Below are 25052 nucleotides of genomic sequence, written 5' to 3'. Positions count from 1 at the left end.
GCAGACACAGTCCTACAGGCAAGAGCCCTATCGCCAGCAATATCTGCACAGGGAGCTGAATTTCAAGCACTTACAACAGCATGCCAGATGGTGGAAGGAAAAAGGGCCAATATCTACACAGACTCCAGATATGCCTTTGGGGTGGCCCATGACTTTGGACCCACATGGAAGGCAAGAGGATTTATGACTGCGGCAGGTACGTCCAAAAGACATGGAGCAGCCATTGGACAACTGCTGGAAGCACTCCTTCTACCCATTCAAGTGGCTATTCTGAAGGTAAAAGCTCATGGGAAATTAAACTCTTCAGAAGCCAAAGGCAATAATCTGGCGGCAAAACGAGCGGCCATGGGATCACCAGAAATGGAAGGAGAGGTGACCGGAGAGTGGGAACCAATATTCACCTTACAGACCATACCTGTGGACAGAAGCTACCTCAAGGAATTCCAAGAAGCAGCAAATTCAGAAGAAAAAGAAAGCTGGAGATGGAGAGGAGCTATTCTCAAAGACGGTCTGTTTGAGTGCAACAAGAGGCTTTGTTTACCCAAGAATATGTTTCCAGCTGTAGTCCAGTGGGCACACGGAGCAGCCCATCTGTCAAAGAGCCTCATGAACTCTTTTATTAACAAGTACGATATAGCGCCTGGAATCACCACATTGACGAACAATTTTTGCAGAACATGTGCCATCTGTCCAAAAATGCAATCCGGGACGCACAGAGAAGACACTACAGAAACACTTGGCCAAACCCCTATACCCTTTTCATAGGATACAAATTGACCATATCCAGATGCCAAAGAGTGGGTGGTTGAGTACACCCTAGTGGTGTTGGACATGTTTTCCAGTTGGCCAGAGGCCTTTGCTGTAACTAACATGACTGCTAAAACAACTGCGAAGAAACTCCTCACTGAGGTTGTATGCAGATATGGGCTTCCAAAGGTGATAGAGAGTGACCAGGGCCCTGCCTTCACAGCTTCAGTAAGCAATGAAATATGGGCGGCATTAGGAGTCACTCTGGCGTTCCATACCCCCTATCACCCCCAAAGTAGTGAAAAAATAGAAAGAATGCTAAAAAATGGCCCAAGAGACTGGCATGAGTTGGCCAGACAGTCTGTTTATTGCCCTATGTAGTGTCAGATACACACCAAGAGGAGAACACTCCCTATCCCCTTATGAGATTTTGTTTAGCTCAGCCCCCAGACTTGGTTGTTATTTTCCAGAACAGTTGCAATTACAATGTGATGTGTTAACTGATTATGTGACTGTATTATCACGTGAATTAACCCGTATCCATGTCCAAGTGTTTTCTCCATTCCAGATTCTGAGTCAGATACAGGAACTCACAGCCTATTACCCGGAGATTGGGTATTAGTAAAGACATTTATGAGGAAACATTCCCTTGAGCCAAGATATGATGGTCCCTTCCAAGTTCTGCTGACCACAGCCCCTTCTGACAAGGTGGCCGGGAAGAACACTTGGATACACGCCTCCCACTGCAAGAATGTCCCAAACCCTGAGGAAAAGGTGTCATGTACACCATGACAACTATGTTGTATATCCTTTTTCTAATGAGTCTGACAGAGGCTCAACAGGTGGATATCACCGAAATATAGGTGACACCACTATATTTTGGTACAACTCATCCAACACTCATGTAGCTATTTACACCTTTGATTTCTGTAGTATAGATCCCATGTGGTGCTATGACCATAATCTATATGATCTTGACACAACGAGCATGTTCCAATAGTAGTGACCAGGTATACATATGTGTCATGGATGATTACTGGGGACCAAAAGATTAGAATAAGATTGGAAGGGATTTGGACTGGTGAGTATGCCCTTGCAAAGGTCATTATGCCTCTCCACATCCTAGCAGAAAATACCCCTGACCCAACGCCTGGCCGTAGGAGGAAACAAAAAGCTCCTTCTGGTAGTTTTGACCCACATGTGTATATAGATGCCATTGGAGTCCCAAGGGGGGTGTCTAATAAATTTAAAGCCAGAGACCAAGTAAAGCAGGCTTTGAATCCCTGATTCCCATGATAACTGTTAATAAAAATGTAGATTAGATAAATTACATATACTACAACCAACAGAGGTTTGTGAATTACACCAGGGATGCCCTCCAAGGAATCGTTGACCAGTTAGCCCCTACATCCTACATGACATTCCAGAATAGAATGGCTCTGGACATGATTCTAGCAGAAAAAGGAGGTGTCTGTAAAATGATAGAAGGAACCGGAACATGTTGTACATATATTCCTGACAATGCTGGCTCGAATGGTAAGGTTACTCTGTCTATGAAGAAATTGGAAGATCTGTCAGTTGAGTTGAAAAAGAATTCAGGGATCACAGACTTGTGGGATCAATATTTCAGTTGGATGAGTGGGTGGCAAAAGATACTTGCCCAAATAGGGGTAACTGTACTAATAATTCTGATTCTCCTGGTCCTGGTTGTATGCTGTGTTATACCATGCGTGAGGAAATTGATGAGCAAAGCTGTAGACAACAGAACACCTACCTTCCTGAACCAAGAGCAAGAGGATCTCCATATGATGGATGAAGAAAAACCTTACACCCCATTACGGTCCCTCTCCGCCAATAGTAATCTCACAATTTTGTAGGGATAGCATCTGACTTCCTTATGTACAAAGTCTGTGGCAAGGGGGGTGATGAAATAGTCATCACCTGTCTAACGTGCAGCATAAAAGAGTTCCAAGGTACATAAGGACAGATGAGCGAGGTCTTATAGGGACAGATGAGCGAGGTCTTATAGGGACAGAGTAAAATAGTCATTTTAATTGGGGACTGTGATGGATTTGGTAAAATGCCTATTTCATTTCCTATTGAATATATATATATATATGCTATTTCTATAAGTTTTATAAATATTTACTTTTATACTTTAATACATATGTTGTGTGAATATTTTCTGCCTGCTGGGCTTTGTGGTACTATAAGAAATCCTTGCTTAAGAAATGTCTGCTCACACACACAGACCCCCTCCCACCGTGTGATTTGGGAAACAAAGAATGTTTTTCTTCTCTATGAGATAAGACTGAAGAAGATCACACCTATACCATGATGGAGATTGTTTTCGTGTGGAAATGACCAATCAAAGACTAATATAATGCTTATGCTGTTGTCACATGACTCTCGCATCATTCTGCATATATAAGTTCACTTTCTCATTATAATAAACTAGAAGTATTCATAGACTGAACTTGTGTGTCAGCGTGAGTCCCTTCCAATGTGCGCACATTCCAAAAGCTAGCGTCATAAATTAGGACAGGAACAGATAAGCACTGGATGATTAAGTCCATGACTAAAACACTCGTATAGGGATTGCAGTGTTTGTATAGGGATTGCAATGCTCGTATAGGGATTGCAGTGTTCGTACAGGGATTGCAGTGCTCGTATAGGGATTGCAGTGCTCGTATAGGGACTGCAGTGTTTGTATAGGGATTGCAGTGCTCGTATAGGGATTGCAGTGCTCGTATAGGGATTGCAGTGCTTGTATAGGGAATGGGAATAAAGATATACATGCCACCATTTTTCCATATAGTAAGATGGCGGATTCGATTTCTTGCCCATGATGTGGGACAGAATATAAGGAACCACCTCTCAGACATCTTGATCCCGTGTGAAAAAGTCCAGGAAGTGACAAAACACATTGGGACACGCAACGTCTAACGCACTCACGCAAAACCGGAAGTGTGGTGGTGGCTGAAGGGATTAGCCCCTAAGTTTGATGTTCCACCATCTTGTCTCTCTGAGCCAAAGCCCGTCCATCTTAAGAATCAGCATCCATTTCAAGCCTGTATTTTAAAAGAATTGATTTTCTTGTTTTAAACGGTATTTTGTCAGGAGTTAGGAAGTTCCTCTTTTTTTTCCTTGTCCAGGTGCAACTTCCCCTTTTTCCCTTAACTAAGCCTAAGACTGAAAGTCTGCGGTGAGCTACATCCTGTTGAAAGTGTATTAATAATTTTAGGCCAACGGTAAAAAGGAACTGTCTGCTTTCTGAAGGTGTCTGAAAGTTCAAGCATTGACGCATATACTAATAATTAACATATATGCCAACTGATTGGGCATGAGTGACGTATGTAATATTCTAATTGGTTAAATGCATACCTGTCAATTGATTGGTTCTTATATTTCTATGCTTTGTTTTAAGTTTCATATATAAGTTTAAACACGGAAGAATAAATTCAGTTCATTCTGAGATACTACTTTGTGTCTGTCTGCCATTCCTTTGTGTCTCAGGTGAACTCCGGATCCGAGGTAATTGTTGGTCGATGCCAGGGGCTGACGGAAGTCAGTGCAGAAGGGAACGAGATTCAATTCCTTTCAATTGGGGGCTCGTGTCCGGGATGAGATAATCATCTTTTTTGGTAAGTAAGATTTTTTGTCATTTTGCCAGATAGTCTCTTGCCAGAAAAGCTCTGATTGAAATCTCATGCCCTAAGGTAAGCACTGGGCTTCGCGTCTTAAGACGTCAGTGGCCAGGCGCAAAAAAAAAAGTGCTGTGGGGAGCACAAAGGTCTTTTGGAAAAGACTAGAGGCAGTTTTGGGAACTGCACAATTTCTTATAAGAAGAGATTGGAAAAGAGTTTCTCTGAGAAGAAACCAGGAAAAGCCCGGGGTTGACCAATAATTCACCTGTAAACCTTTGCTTTTCTTCCTATCGCATAGAAGTATAAGATAATTTGTTTGTGTGACACAAGTGCCCAGGTGGTAAGTGTATGGGCCAGTGGTCACTGAAGGTATTGTCAATTTCCGTGTGACATGCCCCACCCCACACAGATAAGCCTTATTGGTTGATGATCTGGGTGAGGTGATTGCGTGGTAACGCCGAGTTGGGTGCCTATGTAAATGTTTTGTTTAAATTGTGTTGTAAGCTAGAAAAGATTGGCAGAATATTATTAGAAAGTATTGTACACCCAGGTTATAATCTTCACTTTTATCAGTCACTAGAGAAAGACTAGAGAAAGTATCTTAGGTCCAGGCATTTTTATAGGATAAATTGTCATTACAGCCTATAGGACAGATTTGTGATACAGATATATTCAAGTGTAAGATATGGGGAGAAGTCAGAGTAGGAATAGGCCCCCTCTCCCAAAAGTTGGTGAATCGTGTATAGATTATGTAGCCCGTATCTGTGGGACAAATTATTCTTTAATTCATCCCTGGGTAGATAGATTAGCAGAATGGAGTGAATTAATGGGCAGTGTGGATCCATTTCCCTATAGTGGAAGCAATGGTATTTTTCACATGGACATGGTTAGGGGACTCTGTCTGGGAGAAAAACAGTCATTTCCGTGGTACGAAGGAGACCCCATGTGGGACCCAAGGTATATGGCCAGGGGTGGACAGAATTGGGTGACGTTTGCTCCGCTTTGGTTTTATAGGAAAAATAAGCGGCAAAAGAAGGCGGAGGTGAGGAATGATGATGCAGCGAGAATACATTTATTAGAGTCAGAAATAGACAGATCCACACACCCTCTCATGTTACTCCCTCCACCGTATGGTTATCCCACCCTTACAGAGGAAATTGTTGATTTCCTAACCAACCATTATGTAATTCCAAATCCCATCCCCACTGCACCCCCTATATCACCAGTATTAATATCTGCACAGACACACCAAATACCTAGTGCAGTCCAAATTCCTGCCACACAGCCTTCTACAGTTCAGGCTCCCGAGGATTCTCAGAGTGTAGTTCAGACTTCTGCCACACATGAAGCCGAAGGGAGAATTGTTCTCACTCCAATTACTGAGGAGGATTTATTTTTTGAAGAATCCTCTGGTTCAGGTTCCCTGGTATTAAGGGAGAGTGATAGTCTGGATGTAACAGACATCCCGAGTTCACCACTTGAAACAGTACGTGGAGAGGATTCGCTGAAAAAGTGGAAAACTCTCTATAAGAACAGGTGGGAAACCCACCGACATTTTTAAAGCACCACCTTTTTCAGTTTTTTTGTTTTGCTGCTAGAGCATTTATTCAAAATCATACCCAATTGTCCAGTTGATTTGTTCTTTTGGGAAAGCTTAGTGTTAATCTAAAACTCTGGGAAAGGAGGTATTGTAGCTTAATCTGCCGGGATACCAACTGTCCCTGTTATGACAGTGTTTATTGAAATATGACCCCTCACTCTCTGCTGAAACAATATAAAAGTTTGAGCGGACAGTTCCTTGGATGTGGAATTCATTTCCTGCATTCCAATACAAGGCCACACTGTGTTTCATAGATAAGGCCCTTTTGTTTAAAATACAGGAGGTAAGAATAGTGTCCGTGGTGGAGAATTTGTTTCAAGGCAAGAATCCTTGGAAAGATGATTTCACCATACAACAGCCCAATAAATCTAGTTGAGAAGCCAGACGGTTCTTACAGATTTGTGCAGGACCTGAGTGCTATAAATGTTCTTGTAATTCTCATTGTCCCAATAGTACCTGACGTACCAATACTCATTTCCTCCATCCCACCTGATGCCGAGTTGTTTTTTTTACGCTGATTGATTTGACAAATTGTTTTTTTTAGCAAATTCCTGTTGTTAAGGAGACATGGCTAATTTTCGCCTTTAACTTTAGAGGTAAAAGTTTTATCTGGAATGAATTTCTCCAGGATTATACTGTAGTCCTCCAGGCCCCAGGCCATGAACTCCTAGCCATGGTTTAGTTGGTTTCAGTGCGGACAGCCAGCCAGGAGGAGTGTGTATCTTATATGTGATCATAAAGTGTCTAAGCAAAGTTATAATGGTGTTAAGAAACTGTTGAATACCTTGGTCTTGTCCTCACAAAAGGTGATAGGAAATTCAGTCACAAAGAGAGCTGCGGCTCTTATGGGTCTGCCCCGCCCATTGACCAAGAAAGACATGCTTACCTTTCTTGATATGATTGGTTGCTGCCGCCAATGGATACCTGACTGTTCCTACTATGACAGTATTTTGAGACAAACCACAGGTTTAGAAATGTCAGATCTTGTGAAATGGTTAATTGAAATGTGTAATGTTTTTGTGTATCTGAAACATGCTATGGTAATAACCCCTGGTCTTGGTCTGCCCGCATATGATCAAATGTTTTATCTGTATGCTAGGGAAAATTGTAAAACTATGTCGGGAATCCTGGCTTGGGGAGCATGGAGGTATACTCCGCCCTTTTGTTTTGTTTTTTCTCAAAGATGGTTCTGGTACAGGTTCAAGGCATGCCTGTGTGTCTCAGAAGTTTGCTATTATTTGTGATGGTGATTCAAATGGCTATGTCATTTACTCTTGGACATGAGACCACCTTACACACCACCACTTAGTGAATATGAGGTTATACTGTTGTTAAACCCCAAGTTGAGAATAAAATATATTCCTCCCACTTTAGATCCTGCTCCAATTTTAAATGTCACTGTTAGATCAAATATTGCAGTACATTTGCTACTTCTAAAGATATTAAGTGGAATGTAGTTAGTGTGACCAAAGTTCCACTAACTGGACTTTGTGTCACAAGAGGGGAGACCATGTATTCTAGAAGCTAGTGCACCTCTGTTCATCTTACAGTATCATGGGGTAGGTCACAGCTCACAGTATTATGGGATAGGTCACAGGGGATGGCAGGTTACATGTGAACTGCTGGATTTTTTTTTCATCCCTGGCCCCCCCTTTTATGGTAAAATCATATGTGTCTAGATGCATTATATATATTAGGAACAATCCTCACAAGACAAGACATTAACATTTTTTATCCGCTCACAGGTAGATTTTACACACATGCCAGAAGTAGGAAAAGGACAGGAATATTTTTGGGTAATTGTGGATATGTTTAGCCGCTAGGTGGAAATGTCCCTCAGAGTTCAGGTATAGAGATAAGGATGATTCCTTCTAAGAAGACAGGTTACCCCCTTTTTAGGTTTTAATGGATAGGTTCTTTCCCACTCCCTGGGCCAGACAGCCACTCATGGTAGAAAGAGGGGATTTGGGATTGATTCAGGAAGAATATGTGAGAAAGTTTATTGAAACTTTGGACAAAGTTGAAGGAAATGTTGCTGGCACTTTTTTCTTTTTTTTCACAGGAACCAACTTGTTTCCGTGATCGCTGTCACTAGGACCGCTGTTCTGACTGAGGATTCCAAGGCCTGGATCCATGCCAGCCGTGTAAAAAGGGTGAACCAAGCCCCTAAGAAGCAAGACAAAGGCAAAGACACAGATACAGAAGAAGCAGCCAGAGAAGTCCTGAGAGATTGATCTGAACTACATGGAGTGCTTCGTCAGCCCTGGAAACTTCAACCCATCCAAAGAACTTGAACTGAATGAATCTATAGCAAATGACAAACAATTCCAAATCCCTCAACAAGCCAACCCAGGTGAAACCTTGCATCAAAGGTTCTATGGCCTTTGGGTGGCGTTGTTAATTATTAACTCTTTTATTTTTTTGATGGGCATAATACTGAACAGTTTGGCCCTTTATGTGTTCTGTTTTCAGACCAAAGTAAGGACACCCTCTGTTATTTACACCATTAACTTGGTAGTGACAGACCTCTTAGTGGGTCTCTCTCTACCAGCACGAATTGTTATGTATTACCGTAATGTAGAGACCTGTTATATCTGCTATTATGTTCACAGTTTTACGTATTCTGTGAACATGTACTGTAGTATTCTTTTCCTGACCTGCATCTGTGTTGATCGCTACCTGGCCATTGTGCAAGCCAGAGCCTCATGCAGATGGAGAAATCCCAGTTATGCCAAATGCATCTGTGTTTTGATTTGGATATTTGCTGTAATTGTAACTTTCATCATACTGACCACAACGATTAACCACAAACATTGTTGTTTTTTCCAGCTACTTATGCTGACAGGTTTTGAGTATTTTGTTCCCTTGGTGATTGTTGTTTTCTACACCCTGCGGATCATGTGGACTTTGTCCAAGTCAATACAAATGAACCAAAGCCGAGAGAGACGGGTGAGGGCGGTACAGCTCCTCATAATGGTGCTGGTCATCTTCACAGTCTGTTTCACTCCCATTCATGTTAGTCAAGTGGTTTTCTGTGTCCGCAGTGAGGTGTCTCGGGATGTCATCCTCATTGTGTACCATGTCACAGTAACTTTGAGTAGTTTTAATAGTTGTATGGATCCCATTGTTTATTGTTTTGTTACTAGCCATTTCCAATCCGCTAGGAATAGTATTTTCAGAGAACAACCGCCACCAGTTCCTTTTAACAGTCCCTGCCCCTGCCGTAGGCAGCTCGCCCTGGGGGCTAGGAGAATACAGGAGTAATGATGCAATCAAAAGATGGATTAGGCATTGAGACTGGTTCCCTTCTTTTTTCAGGAAAAAGAAACTAATATGTTCTGTCTAATTAGAGTGTACAAAGATAATATCACTGAGAAGGAATGTACTGATTTGGTTAAGAAAATTCCCTGTTACCAGATTATATAATTTACTTTTAAGTCTCTAAACCAGTATCAGGAAATTTTGCCTGATTTGAACATAGTAATGTTGTTACAGAATTTGTATTATATGGGTACAGTTTAGCGGGAATGTAAATTGGGTAACTACATTGGCTATGGTTAACAAAAGTTTGGTAGAACCATACTGTTTTGATATGTTATTAGCTGATAAAGGGAAAGTATGTAAAATGTTTAACTCCTGCGGTTGTACTCTTATTCCCCATAACACTGTTTCTGATGGAAGTATTATTAGAGCCCTTCACAACCTCCAAATATTGTTTGAAGAATTAGCTGAAAGCTCAGGAGTAGAAAATCCACTGGTCAGTTTATTTGAAACCTGGTTTGGTATATGGGGAACCCTGATTACCTACTAAGGGCCCCAGGTACCAACCTGTGACTAAGGTGTAAGGTCACGTGTGTGACCTAAGAGGGGGTTTGAAGGGATTAGCCCCTAAGTTTGATGTTCCACCATCTTGTCTCTCTGAGCCAAAGCCCGTCCATCTTAAGAATCAGCATCCATTTCAAGCCTGTATTTTAAAAGAATTGATTTTCTTGTTTTAAACGGTATTTTGTCAGGAGTTAGGAAGTTCCTCTTTTTTTTCCTTGTCCAGGTGCAACTTCCCCTTTTTCCCTTAACTAAGCCTAAGACTGAAAGTCTGCGGTGAGCTACATCCTGTTGAAAGTGTATTAATAATTTTAGGCCAACGGTAAAAAGGAACTGTCTGCTTTCTGAAGGTGTCTGAAAGTTCAAGCATTGACGCATATACTAATAATTAACATATATGCCAACTGATTGGGCATGAGTGACGTATGTAATATTCTAATTGGTTAAATGCATACCTGTCAATTGATTGGTTCTTATATTTCTATGCTTTGTTTTAAGTTTCATATATAAGTTTAAACACGGAAGAATAAATTCAGTTCATTCTGAGATACTACTTTGTGTCTGTCTGCCATTCCTTTGTGTCTCAGGTGAACTCCGGATCCGAGGTAATTGTTGGTCGATGCCAGGGGCTGACGGAAGTCAGTGCAGAAGGGAACGAGATTCAATTCCTTTCAGTGGCCATTTTGGAAGTGGGAACATGCGGTTCTCTATACATAGGACTACACCTGAGCTGTTCTGAATGCTGGAAGCTGATATTCTTCAATTGTAATGTAAGATATTCAATAAATATTGACTTCTGTTACTATATAGCGCTGATTGTCTCCTATCTCACCTGATGAGGAATATGGAAGAGTGCCAACAGGAACATTAGGAAGCCTGGAGAGTGCGACTATCCCCTGAAAGCCTGTGATTTATTTACAGAGGGGAATGATCCATTGTTGCACCAGTTGGAGGAGAGCACTTTATTGTTCACTATTATTGAGTTTGTAGAGCTCACTATTAGAGATTTGGGTTATTCTCCATTCTCACTATTTGGAGGTGATCACGTTTCATCGTTTGGACTTGGAATGGTCACTCTTCTGATTCTTGTCACGAGTGTATTTACATATTCAGAGATTGATATATTGGTAGAGGAATTGTTTTTCACGTGTGAGCTCACGTTATGCAGTTGGCATGATACACGGTTCTTTCACTATTTTACATGTATGTTCAGTATAAAGGTAATACACTATCAGAAGTTTATTTTTTTGAGGTTCATGAAGAATTTTGGAATTTCCATACTGGATGATTAAAGATGATACGAGTTTGCTCTGGAATTTGGAAAGACATCTTTACAGAGACATTTTGGACATTTATTTTTTGGGACATTTAGTTTGATATATAATTTTTTGGGATTTTTAATTTTATTTTACAATTTATTTTTTTATTTTATTGTATATTGGGATAGATTCATCTATGTTTAAAGAAGAGTTTAGTTACATGTTCATTTATGTACCGTATTGCATGACGGCGCAATTGTCAGTAACACTAGTGCAGTGCTGTATAGCAAAAAAAATGGTGTAAATTCCATTATCTCTCCCATAGTTTGTAGACGCTATAACTATCACACAAAGCAATCAATATACACTTATTGGGATTTTTTACCAAAAACATGGAGCAGAATACATTTTGGCCTAAATTTATAACTAACTTTGAGTTTACTATATATTTTTATAGCCAAAAGTAAAAAATTTTTTTTTTTTTCAAAATTTTTGGTCTTTTTTTGTTTATAGCGCAAAAAATAAAAAGCGCACAGGTCATCAAATACCTCCGACAGAAAGCTCTATTTGTGTGAAAAAAAGGACATAAATTTCGTTTGGGTGCAGCATTGCATGACCGCGCAATTATCAGTTGAACTAGTGCAGCGCCGAAAGCAAAAAGAGGTCTGGTCAGGAAGGGGGGTAAATCCTCAGGAGGGGGAGGGGTTAAACTCTCCAGTATCTTCCCAACTATAGAAGTTACACTAACAGGTCTATAATTACTTGGGAAAGATTTTGTCCCCTTTATAAATATTGGCCCCACATTGGCCTTACACCAATCCAGTGGTACTATGCCAGTCATTAAAGAGTCCCTAACAATGAGAAACAATGGCTGTGAGATGACAGAGCTGAATTCTTTAAGACCCCGTGGGTGTCTGCCATCCGGTCCAGGGGCTTTATTCACCTTTATTCTGTCTAAATATTTCTGGATCATATCAATTGTGAGCCAATGTGGATCATCTGGGGGGTGTCAGTACCACCCCCCATTATGGACAAGAGCCCCCCCATGCACCTTTGTATACACAGAGCTGAAGAAGGGATTTCATACATTGTCCTTCTCTTTGTCCCCCCCCCTCTAGATGGTTCTGTAAAGGGCCTACATGCTGGGACCGGACCTTTCTACTATTCATAGATTGGAGGAATGTTTTGGGGTCGTCCTGATATCTTTCTGTCGTTTGTTTTCAGTTTTTGCCTTTATTTCCTTTTTGCATATTCTGTTCAATTCTTTGTAATGTGTAAACGATGATCGCGTTCCTTCATTGTTATATTTAATAAAAGCTCTTTTCTTATTATCTATCGCTTTTGTAACTTTGGCCGACAGCCACATAGGTTGGATTTGTAGCCTTTTATACTTGTTGCCCATGGGAATATATTTTGCAGTGTGGTCACATACAGTCTTTTTGAAGAACTCCCATTTCTGTGTTGTGTTCATCGATGTCAATATTCCCTCCCAGTCTAAGTCTTGGAGAGCAGCTCTCAGCATTCGAAAATTAGCTCTCTTAAAGTTGAGCATTTTTATTTTTCCCGTATGTGCTCGCTGTTTACAGCTAACAATAAATGAAATCATGTTATGGTCACTGCTATCCAGATGTTCTTTTATATGGACATTTGTAATAATCTCTGCATGGTTGGAGATGACCAGGTCCAGCAGAGCATCATTCCTAGTTGGGGCCTCTATGAACTGGACCATAAAATTGTCCTGTAGTAGGTTTATACATTTTTACCCTTTAACTGTTCTTGCAGTACCATTACTCCAGTCCCTTTCCGGGTAGTTACCATCCCCCATTATTATCACTGTACCAGCCCTTTCCATCTGTGGGAGGAGCTGAGTCTCCACCTCCTCATTAACACTGGGAGGCCTATAACAAACTCCAATAATGACCTTTGTAGTACCGCCCCCCATGTGCAGTTCCACCCATAATACTTCAGCCTCATCACACTCTCCATCAACTAGGTCCCCTTTACACTCGCTCTGAGATCACTTCTCACATAGAGACAGACACCACCCCCTTTCCTATTCCCCCCGTCTCTCCGAAAGAGAACCTAGCCAGGAATATGAATGGCCCAGTCATGTGAGGAATGAAGCCAAGATTCAGCAATACCAATTCAATCCTAGTTCTCTTCATGCACCAAACCATCCAACTCACCTATTGTGCTGGGCAGACTTCTGGCATTGGTGAACAAACACTTTCATTCACTGACACCTTGTTCATTCACCGACACCTTGTCCATTCACCGTCACCTTGTTCATTCACCAACACCTTGTTTATTCACCGACACCTTGTTTATTCACCGACACCTTGTTTATTCACCGACACCTTGTTCATTCACCGACACCTTGTTCACATGGATTTTTTGTATTTTTTATTTGCATACAAATGGTACCAATTCCACTGGTTGTTTGTAATATGGGAAACTTCTTATCATCTACCATAGCCCTCCCCCCATCTTTTCCCATTCCACCCACCAATAAGTACTGACCCGTCTGATCTGTCTACTCCGTTATAATACCTGATGTACAGGAAAACAGAACTTCAGTGAGGAACATTTCCCTCACTCAGGACAGGAAAGTGGATTCTCCCCCATGTGAGATCTTTGATGTATGTAAAGACTGGACTTCTGTGAAAAACATTTCCCGCAGTCAGGACAAGAATACGGCTTCTCCCCAGTGTGAGATCTCTGATGTCTGTTAAAATGGGACTTAACTGAAAAACATTTCCCACACTCAGGACAGGAATACGGCTTCTCTCCCGTGTGAGATCTCTGATGTGTGTAAAGACTAGACTTCACTGAAAAACATTTCCCACACTCAGGACAGGAATACGGCTTCTCTCCTGTGTGAGATCTTTGATGTGTGTAAAGACTGGACTTCACTGAAAAACATTTCCCACACTCAGGACAGGAATGTGGCTTCTCCCCCGTGTGAGATCTCTGATGATTATCAAATTTGGACTTCTGTGAAAAACATTTCCCGCACTCAGGACAAGAATACGGCTTCTCCCCCGTGTGAGATCTCTGATGTCTGTTAAGATGGGACTTAACTGAAAAACATTTCCCACACTCAGGACAGGAATGTGGCTTCTCCCCCGTGTGAGATCTCTGATGTGTGTAAAGATGGGACTTCACTGAAAAACATTTCCCACAATCAGGACAGGAATGTGGCTTCTCCCCCGTGTGAGATCTCTGATGTGTGTAAAGACTGGACTTCACTGAAAAACATTTCCCACACTCAGGACAGGAATATGGCTTCTCCCCTGTGTGAGATCTTTGATGTGTGTAAAGATGGGACTTCACTGAAAAACATTTCCCACACTCAGGACAGGAATATGGCTTCTCCCTTGTGTGAGATCTCTGATGTTTGTAAAGATGGAACGTCGATAAAAAACATTTCCCGCACTCAGTACAAGAAAATGGCTTCTCCCCTGTGTGAGATAGCTGATGTATGTAAAAATAGGACTTCTGTGAAAAACATTTCCCGCATTCAGGACAGGAATATGGCTTCTCCCCAGTGTGAGATCTTTGATGTGTATAAAGATGGGACGTCACTGAAAAACATTTCCCACACTGAGAACAGCAATACGGCTTCTCCCCCGTATGAGATCTCTGATGTTTGTAAAGATGGGACCTCACTGAAAAACATTTCCCGCACACAGAACAGGAATGTGGCTTCTCTCCTGTGTGAAATCTTTTATGCCCATTCAGACCAGATTTAGACTGGAAACCTTTCCCGCACTCAGGACAGGAGAACCTCTTCCCTGTTGGAAGGCTGGCCCGGTCCCGCACAGTCTGAGGTTCCTCAGGATACGAGGAATCCGATGGTCCATCTACACTGGGTGGTGCCGGATGGACATTGGAGGGAGCCGGGTTTTCTCCTGGACTATACTGTGTGATGTCCTCATCTTCTACTTTCCAGTCTGGAGACAAAGTGAGACAATCCTCGGAGGTTTTCCTCATCTCCCGGCCATGGACTAAAATACAAAGACAAAGAGGATTACTAGACAGGAGCTGATTGGTTCCCCCAAACCAGGACTGGCTGAGCATCACCAGAGGTCAGAGAGTGAGGATGGGGGAGAACAACTATGTCCAGCTGGGAGGAAATGGGTGTAACAAAAGAGAATATATAGCAGTGGGGGTGAATGTACAACATAGAGTATATAGTGCAGGGGTCAGGAGTATGTAATGTATAATATACAGTGTAAGGGTCAGGACTCATAATATTGGTATTCAGTAATCAGAGGAAGATTAAATGTTTACTGTAGACAAGTTGCAGAGATCCCACACCGCTGCCTCCCATCTCCTGAGACTGCACTCAGTGACTTGGGTCTGAGACACTACAGACATATCCCTCCACCCGGCACAGCCAGCAGATAACAGAGAAGGTCCCCTGGAGGAGTCAGGCACAAGGCAGGAGACCCCAGTCACATGTCCTGGGTGCTACATTATGCAATGCTTATAGGAAAAATCAATATTTTGCTGCCAGCTGAACCCCAGAACCTCCATAAATCCAGTCTAGAGACATAAATTGTGTCTGCAGCACAGAGAAGGAAGATTATCCGAGAGAAATCCAGGAATACAGGACGGGGAACACAGCTCAGGAAAGTGACCAGGGGATTACAGGCTGATATCACCCAGTCCCCGCCCTACTCTGGACCAATCAGTGAGCAGTATGGGTGGAGGAATGGATTTAGTGTTCATGACCCACCTGTGCTGATCTCTGTAGGAGTGTCCTCCTCTATAAATGTCCCCGTTATTCCATCCTCCTCCATAGACTGCTGATCATCCCTCACATACGCCTCTTCTTCTTCTGCTTTCACCTCAAATTCTATATCGATTGGATCTCCACTCTAAATCAAGGAAATGAGAGAAAATATCATCTGTAAAATGTAAGATTTATGATTGTGACATCACACACAAAATCCACACATTGTCTCCCTTCACAGAAGCAGATCACATGTGATATGTGGGTACATTTCCCCTAAATACCGCATGCCATCCTGAAACTGTCCATTTCCTATCCCGTGTTGCGGTATTGACCACAAACACTGAACACGCTCAGTAAATACCGCATGAACAGGCGTTACATTCACAGAAGGAAATAAAGAATGAAATGCATGCGGTCATTAATTAGTGGTGGAGACATGCGGCATTCAGGAAATGTGTACTGCTTGGTAAAGAGTGGGCGGCCGCTGGCATCCTTAACAACCAGTAAACAACATGGTTGTTAGGGAGCGAGCGGCCGCTGCGTCCTAACCAAGCGATAAATATAAAAAAAAGAATTACCGGCAATGAAATATTAAGAAAATGGCGTGGGGTCCCTCCCTTTGGGGGGTCTAGTATGGATTTTGAGGGGGACCCCTTGCCAAAATGAAAGAAATACATACCAGACCCCTATCTGAGCATGCAGCCCAGCAGGTCAGGAATGGGGGGGACGAGCAAGCAACCCCCCATCCTGAAACATACCAGGCCACGTGCCCTTAACATGGAGTGGATGCTCTGGGGCAGGGGGGGGGGCTTTGCTCCCCCAGAGCATCTTGTCCATGTTGATGAGGACAAGGGATTCTTCCCCACAACCCAGGCTAGTGGCTGTGGAGGTTTGCAGGCAGGAGACTTACAAAATATAACAAGGGGGCCCTCAGATCCCTCACCCCATGTGAATGAGTATGGGGTACATGGTACCCCTAATTATTTACCCCAAAAAAGTATTCTGTTAAAGACAGCAGGCAGTATTTGACAAGTCCTTTATTAAAAAAGAAAAATAAAGCAAAATGACCCCCCGGTGTAGATCCATCATCAATCACGATGCTCGCTGTCACCGCTGACTCGGAAAGAAAAGCTCCGCTCCCAATGAAGACTCCCCTCTGTCTGACAGCTCTGCTGCCTCCTGCCACTAAATATACTAAGGGACGGTGTCACTCGGTGATGTCACTGACCGGGGCATGTTGTATTGGTGACATCACTGACCGGGGCATGTTGTATTGGTGATGTCACTGACCGGGGCATGTTGTATTGGTGACGTCACTGACCGGGGCATGTTGTATTGGTGATGTCACTGACCGGGGCATGTTGTATTGGTGACATCACTGACCGGGGCATGTTGTATTGGTGATGTCACAAGAGGGCAAGGCCAACCAGTGATGTCACAGGGTGATAGCGCTCCTTAGTTTATTTAGAAGTGGGAGGCGGCGGAGCTGTCAGATGTCAGGAGGGGAGCTTTGTTTTTTCTTCCAGTCAGCGATGACAGCGAGTATCGTGATTGGATCATCAATGGATCTGTCAGGGGGACATTTTTATTTATTTTTGTTTTGTGAAAAATTACTTCCAATGTTTTCTTAAACTACATTTTTTTTTTGGTGAATGAATAGGGGTACTATGTACTCTATACTCATTCACATTGTGGGGGGGCCTGGATCTGGGGGCCTCTTTGTTAAAGGTGGCTTCTAGATTCCAATAAGCCCCCCACAACCACTGCCCAGGGTTGTGGGGAAGGAACCCTTGTCCCCATCGACATGGGGACAAGGTGCTTTTGGGAGGATAGAGTGCCCCTGCCCTGAAGCACCCACCTCATGTTGAGGGTATGTGGTCTGATATGGTTCAGGAGGAAGGTGGGCGCTCACTAAGGGTCTGGTATTGATTTTGGAGGGGACCCCACGCCATTATTTTTATAATTTTGGCATTGGGTTCCCTCAAAATCCATACCAGACCTGTCACAGCCATCAGCGGAGAACCTGTCGGCCATCCGCTCCTTGTTTACTGGTTGTTGGGGACACTGGCGGCTGCCCTCTCCTTAACAACAACCTATTTACAAGTGTTGCTATGGACACCAGTGGTAAATTACCCGCAGGCTTCACTACTAAAAAACAGAATGCAGCATCTTACTACATACTGGGATACGGGAAGATACCGCTTTGTGATTGGAGCTCATAGTCTCTACAAGTCCATGTTCTAGATTCTCCATCCACCAACCTTGTAATGGTGAGGGATGGTGTGACCTTCCTGTGTGGAATCCCGGGAATACAGAGGACGGGGACATCTCTCTGGTGGGTTCCTGTAGCTGGATGACTCCACCATGGTGTCCTGGTACAGATCTTTGTGTTCTTTTAGAAGCTCTGACTCCTCCATCCCCCCATCCTCATCCTCCTCCTTTTTTATCTCTTCTTTAACCTCAACTTTAGGATCTCTCAGGTTTCCACTCTGAATATATAATAAAAATGCCATCAATGGTAACAATGCAGATAATGTACAGATCCTAATGATACTATCAGTGATTGTTCCTCATCTACCTGATGATGGTGAGGGATGGTGTGACCTTCCTGTGTGGAATCCCGGGAATACAGAGGACGGGGACATCTCTCTGGTGGGTTCCTGGTATTAGGTGGCTCCATCATATCCTTGTGTCCTTCGGAAAACTCCTCCATCACTCCATACTCCTCATCCTCCTCTTTATACTCTTCTTTAACATCAATATTATCATCCCCGAGGATTCCACTCTGAAAGATATAATAAAACATTCATTGTAACAAACATGCTGTGTATAAATCACAACTACCAATAATTGTCATCATCTACCTGATGATGGTGAGGGATGGTGTGACCTTCCTGTGTGGAATCCCGGGAATACAGAGGACGGGGACATCTCTCTGGTGGGTTCCCATGACTGGATCCATCTGTAGGAAACACACACACTGACTGAATCCATTGTTTCTATGTGTTTATCAGATGATGGGGGATCTAGGTGGATCCTCCGTACTGCTCTCTCCTTTACAATAAAGTCTCCTCTTACCCGGTGATGTGAGGGGCGGCTGATTGTCCATCATGACGTCCTTGTAGAGATCCTTGTGTCCTTCTAAATACTCCCACTCCTCCATGGAGAAATAGACAGTGACACCCTGACACCTTATAGGAACCTGACACACACAATGATACAGTCACCATCCAGACACATCCCTTGTCTGTTACTGGAGAATGTCCCAGAATTCCCGGCACCGCTCACCTCTCCTGTCAGCAGCTCAGTGATCTCTCTGGTGACTTCTAGAATCTTCTTCTTCTTTCTCTCTTCTATCAGGGAGGGAGGTGGAGGCAATGTGATGTCATATGATCTCCAGACTTCACAGGAGGAAAACTCTACATCTGAACACAAAGAGTCACATCAAATGATATTCCCAGAATCCTCCTCACCTCTCCATTCAGGTCTCCATTTTATTAAAGCCCCACTTCAGGCTGAGGTATAATTCCCCCCACAGGACCCCCACACTACGCAGGGTATAGGCTTGTTGCAGCATTCTGATGTCATTACATACAACGCAGGACCAACAGTCCCACTTTACATGTGAGGATACCAAGGGGCCCCACATCCTAAGAGCATCAGAAAAAAGCCAGATGGAGGGACATTAGGAGGAGGAGCTGTGAGGTCAGTGTGATGTCATAGGATTCTCTGACTCTAGATGGAAGGACATTGGGAGGAGGATCTGTGAGGTCAGTGTGATGTCATACGATTCCCTGAGTCTGGATGGAGGGACATTGGGGGAGGAGCTGAGAGGTCAGTGTGATGTCATAGGATTCTCTGACTCTGGATGGAGGTACATTGGGAGGAGGAGCTGTGAGGTCAGTGTGATGTCATAGGATTCTCTGACTCTGGATGGAGGGACATTGCGAGGAGGAGCTTTGGGGGGGGGGCGCTCTGTGAGGTTTCTGTACATTGCTCCCAGGTGCACCCAATTTCTCCAAACATGAAAGATGACCTTTGTCTTTGGGCTTTGCCAGGACACATCATATTTCTCAGATCTCCGTCTTTTCCGGAGACTTTATTGATCACATTTTAGATGAATATCTGTGTCTGGGATCATTATGGAGAAATATGCTTTCAGGAAATTATTATTATTATACAGGATTTATGGCACCAACAGTTTGCTCAGCGCTGTACAATATAACGGGAGACAATACAGCAACAATACAGTTCAATACAAGAGGGTTTGGAGGGTCCTGCTCCTTGGAGCTTACAATCTAGGAGGGAGGGGCTAGTGGTACAAAAGGTGATAACTGTGGGGGATGGACTGGTAGGAGGAGTAGAAGATTCCAGTATTAGCTGAGGGCAGGATAGGCTTCTCTGAAGAGATCGGTTTTCAGAGATAGCCTAAAAGTGAGCAGAGTAGGTGATAGTCTGATAAAATGCGGTAGAGAGTTCCAGAAGATGGGGGAAGCTCTGGAAAAGTCTTGGAGCTGAGCATGGGAGGAGACAAGGGAGCTAAAGAGCAGGAGGTCATGCAAGGAGTGGAGAGGACGGTTTGGGTGATATTTGGAGACAAGATCGGTGATATAATTTGGGGCAGAGTTATAAATGGCTTTATATGTTATTGTTAATGTTTTGAATTTTATCCGTTGGGCAATGGGAAGTCAGTGGAGGGATTGGCAGAGGGGGTGGAGAACACTGAGTGGGGGCCAGTGGAGGGATTGGCAGAGAGGGGTGGAGGACACTGAGTGGAGGCCAGTGGAGGGATTGGCAGAGAGGGGTGGAGGACACTGAATGGAGGCCAGTGGAGGGATTGGCAGAGAGGGGTGGAGGACACTGAATGGAGACCAGTGAAGGGATTGGCAGAGAGGGGAGGACATTGAATGGAGGCCAGTGGAGGGATTGGCAGAGAGGGGTGGAGGACACTGAATGGAGGCCAGTGGAGGGATTGGCAGAGAGGGGTGGAGGACACTGAATGGAGGCCAGTGGAGGGATTGGCAGAGAGGGGTGGAGGACACTGAGTGGAGGCCAGTGGAGGGATTGGCAGAGAGGGGTGGAGGACACTGAATGGGGCCAGTGGAGGGATTGGCAGAGAGGGGTGGCAGATACAGAGCGGTTAGTAAGGTGGATGAGTCTGGCAGCAGCATTCATGATAGACTGAAGAGGGGATAGCCTGCGATGAGGTCGGCCAATGAGGAGGGAGTTACAATAGTCAAGGTGAGATATAACAAGGGAGGGAATAAGTTGCTTAGTTGTTTCCGAGGTTAGGAACGGGCGTATCTTGGAGATGTTGCGGAGGTGAAGTCTACAAGATTAGGACAGTGATTGGATTTGGGGGTGAAAGGACAGATGGGAGTCTAGGATTACACCTAGTACCCTGGCATGAGGAGAGGGACTGATGGGTGTATTATTGCTCTTGATGGAGAAGTCAGGGGAGGGGGCACAGGCTGGGGGGAATACTAAGAACTCAGTTTTGGAAAGATTGAGTTTGAGGAAGTGGAGTGACATCCATGCCGATATGTCACTTAGTAGGTTAGTAATGGGAGAGGAGACTGAAGGGGTGAGGTGAGGAGGAGACTGAAGGGGCGAGGTGAGGAGGAGACTGAAGGGGCGAGGTGAGGAGGAGACTGAAGGAGCGAGGTGAGGAGGAGACTGAAGGGGCGAGGTGAGGAGGAGACTAAAGGGGAGAGGTGAGGAGGAGACTGAAGGGGTGAGGTGAGGAGACTGAAGGGGTGAGGTAAGGGGTAGAAAGATAGATTTGTGTCTCATAGAGATGGTACTTAAAGCCATGGGAGTTTATCAAGTGACCAAGGAAGGAGGTGTAGATGGAGAAGAGAAGGGGTCCAAGGACAGAACCTTGAGGGACCCCTACAGAGAGAGGGAGAGGAGAGGGGGAGAGAGAGTTATAGGTAACGCTGAAGGAGCTCAGCGATAGGTAGGAGAACCAGGAGAGAAGAGATGACAAGGTATTGATGAGAGTGACAAAGTCGGCTTGTTTGGCAGCATGGAGGGAAGAATTGTATGTGAAGAAAGCAGATTTATATCGGGTGAATGCTTGCTGGGATTTAAACATACATAAAATAGTGAAGCGCTATATAAACCAAATCCTAATCATAAATAAAAATTCATACTTAATTGTGCAAAATGTGTCAACATATTAGTGCTGAGTGGTAAAAATGACCGCAAACGGGAATAAACTATCCTTAATGTGACACCACTACACAAAGAATATATAGAAATAAATGAAGTTCAAGTGATATAAAGAAATATATATCGAATGCATTAACAATATATTTTACAAAACTAATAACCACTCAATATTAAATGACATCAGAATGTGAATCAATGCAAAAAAACCATCCGTGAATATTCAAAATATAAAGTCCATGCAAGTGAAACTGTCAAAAGGTGATCTTCACTCTGGTGAATAAATCCTCAGATGTCAGCAATGCTGCTCCCCTCCACACACTGACCACACAGGGCCAAAGGCTAGTAACCTCCTGTGTACCAGATCCTCATAAATATGCTCCTCATCCAGGGACCGCAGGATAAATGGGGATCCTCCCAAGCGTACCTTATCCACTCCACCTCCCCTCCAGGGCATATAAGTGAGACAGAAAGATCCTTCCATAGTGCAGTATTGTTTATTGTAAGAATGGATAAAAGTTATATTGCATCACGTGTAATTCCCAGACACATCAGCCTGTCACCACATCCTATGGGTGTACTGCATGGTATCTGGGGGAAGCAATATGGCCGCTGCGTCCGGACATGCGTCACCTCGTAACTGGCAATGGCGTAGCGACGCATAGCGTCACGTGTATCGGTACACCATTTCTGGTTACGAGGTGACGCATGTCCCTGGATGAGGAGCATATTTATGAGGATCTGGTACACAGGAGGTTACTAGCCTTTGGCCCTGTGTGGTCAGTGTGTGGAGGGGAGCAGCATTGCTGACATCTGAGGATTTATTCACCAGAGTGAAGATCACCTTTTGACAGTTTCACTTGCATGGACTATGACTATGGAGGAAGAGACAGACATGATTATGGAATAAAAGGACAGACATGACTATGGAATAAAAGGACGGACATGACTATGGAGGAAGAGACAGACATGATTATGGAATAAAAGGACAGACATGACTATGGAATAAAAGGACGGACATGACTATGGAGGAAGAGGACGGACATGACTATGGAGTAAGAGGGTGGACATGACTATGGAGGAAGAGGATGGACATGACTAAGGAGGAAGAGGACAGACATGATTATGGAATAAAAGGACAGACATGACTATAGAGGAAGAGGACGGACATGACTATGGAGGAAGAGGACGGACATGACTATGGAGGAAGAGGACAGACATGACGGGGGGTTACTGGGTGTAAATAGAACATAACATCTTATTACCTCCTCTGCTGCCACTTCTAGCAACGTCTCCTCTCTTTTTCCTGTCTGTACCTGACATCACTTCCTGTCTGTCTTCCATTGAGACTTCCTGTCTGGGTAGAAGTGAGATCCCCACCTTGTGGAGCTCAGAGGAACTGCAGCTCCGAGAAGCGTCTGGTAGTGTGACCCCGGCCTTGTGCTGGGTGTGTATGGACTGTACATCCTTATAGAGGGGTCACCTCCACTCCCACCAAGGGGGACAGAAATATATGACTGCCTAGTCCAGCCTTTCTCAGCCAGGGGTCCTCCAAAGGTTTCTAGGGGCTCCTTCAGCAATGAACAATTCCTGTCTCTTAGTAACAAATGGCATCAATGATCTGTAAAATCCATTTCTTGGAATACATCACAGGACACGAAGCATCTTTATAAATCCTTCCTAACACCGTTATGCCCACCTACAGGTGATCGGACATTGGCCAACAATAGACAGGACGTCCCCTTGTAGAGCATATCTCCGACATAGGAAAGGTTTGTAGCAAGCCATAGCCCATAACAGGAGGGGACGGATCTCTGGGATTCCTGAGGGACTCCAAGAAATGGATTTTACAGGTAAACCAAAAAATGTCATTTTCTTTGTCGCACATCACAGGACACAGAACATCTTTTACATTCCTTACTAACAGGGATGTCCCACCTAGAACATGAGGGGAGGACAACAAGCCAACAGGTCCCAAAAACAACCAGAAATAGGAAAGAACCTCATGCAGCAGCCTGCAAAAACCAATGTGTCCAAAGGGAAGAGTCCTTAGTGACTCCAACATCCACCTGGTAACATCATAAAGAGTGCACCGAAGACCAGGTAGAGGCTTCACCAACATGATACACTGAAGGTAGGTAGTGTCATCCCTTATAAAGGGGAACCTGTCCTTTCATACTGGAAACTGGAGCAACAAGCCGACAAATTCAGGGAATAAACGTAGACATGGAAGCTGCGGGATCCTTCTATTCGGTCCTCAGGAGCCACAAAGAGAAATCCTGTTGCCAAATTGCGGCTGTCAACTACAGGTAACCTGATAGGACAAACAAATACACAACGTGATAAAAACCTATTCCCCCAGTTACTGAGCCTGAGGACAAAGGGAGGTAATACACTGTCCTGGCTGAGATGAGGGTAAAGGGAGGTAATATGCGATGTCCCGGCTGAGATGATGGTAAAGGAAGGTAATGCGCTGTCCCGGCTGAGATGAGGGCAAAGGGAGGTAATACGCTGTCCCGGCTGAGATGAGGGTAAAGGAAGGTAATACACTGTCCCTAATGAGATGAGGGTAAAGGAAGGTAATACGCTGTCCCGGCTGAGATGGGGGTAAAGGAAGGTAATGCGATGTCCCGGCTGAGATGAGGGTAAAGGGAGGTAATACGCTGTCCCGGCTGAGATGAGGGTAAAGGGAGGTAATACGCTGTCCCGGCTGAGATGAGGGTAAAGGGAGGTAATACGCTGTCCCGGCTGAGATGGGGGTAAAGGAAGGTAATGCGATGTCCCAGCTGAGATGAGGGTAAAGGGAGGTAATACGCTGTCCCGGCTGAGATGAGGGTAAAGGGAGGTAATACGCTGTCCCGGCTGAGATGAGGGTAAAGGAAGGTAATACTCTGTCTCGGCTGAGATGAGGGTAAAGGAAGGTAATACGCTGTCCCGGCTGAGATGATGGTAAAGGAAGGTAATGCGCTGCCCCGGCTGAGATGAGGGTAAAGGAAGGTAATACGCTGTTGAGATGAGGGTAAAGGGAGGTAATACGCTGTCCCGGCTGAGATGAGGGTAAAGGG

At 44.1% G+C, this 25052-nt stretch overlaps 2 protein-coding genes across 2 annotated transcripts in view; both read left to right on the top strand.

The window, feature by feature from the left end:
• LOC149436761 (uncharacterized) overlaps positions 1-25052 on the top strand; it is a 283632-nt gene that overhangs the window by 56590 nt on the left and 201990 nt on the right. Inside the window, 3 exon segments of the mRNA XM_089661484.1 lie at positions 4264-4281; positions 7740-7790; positions 10404-10421. Of these exon segments, the coding sequence (XP_089517610.1) occupies positions 4264-4281; positions 7740-7790; positions 10404-10421 (87 nt within the window).
• LOC149436766 (G protein-coupled receptor 20-like) lies at positions 8070-9522 on the top strand. Its single transcript, XM_089661476.1, has one exon. It carries the CDS (start codon positions 8239-8241, stop codon positions 9256-9258), a length of 1020 nt encoding a protein of 339 aa, XP_089517602.1. The 5' UTR covers positions 8070-8238; the 3' UTR covers positions 9259-9522.

Source organism: Staurois parvus, unplaced genomic scaffold (assembly GCF_062004578.1).
Source record: "Staurois parvus isolate SC_StPar_1 unplaced genomic scaffold, SC_StPar_1.0 ptg001345l, whole genome shotgun sequence".
In the NCBI taxonomy this organism is placed as follows: domain Eukaryota; kingdom Metazoa; phylum Chordata; class Amphibia; order Anura; family Ranidae; genus Staurois; species Staurois parvus.
Note: the sequence above shows the minus strand (reverse complement) of the source record. Positions and strands in the feature narration are given on the sequence as shown.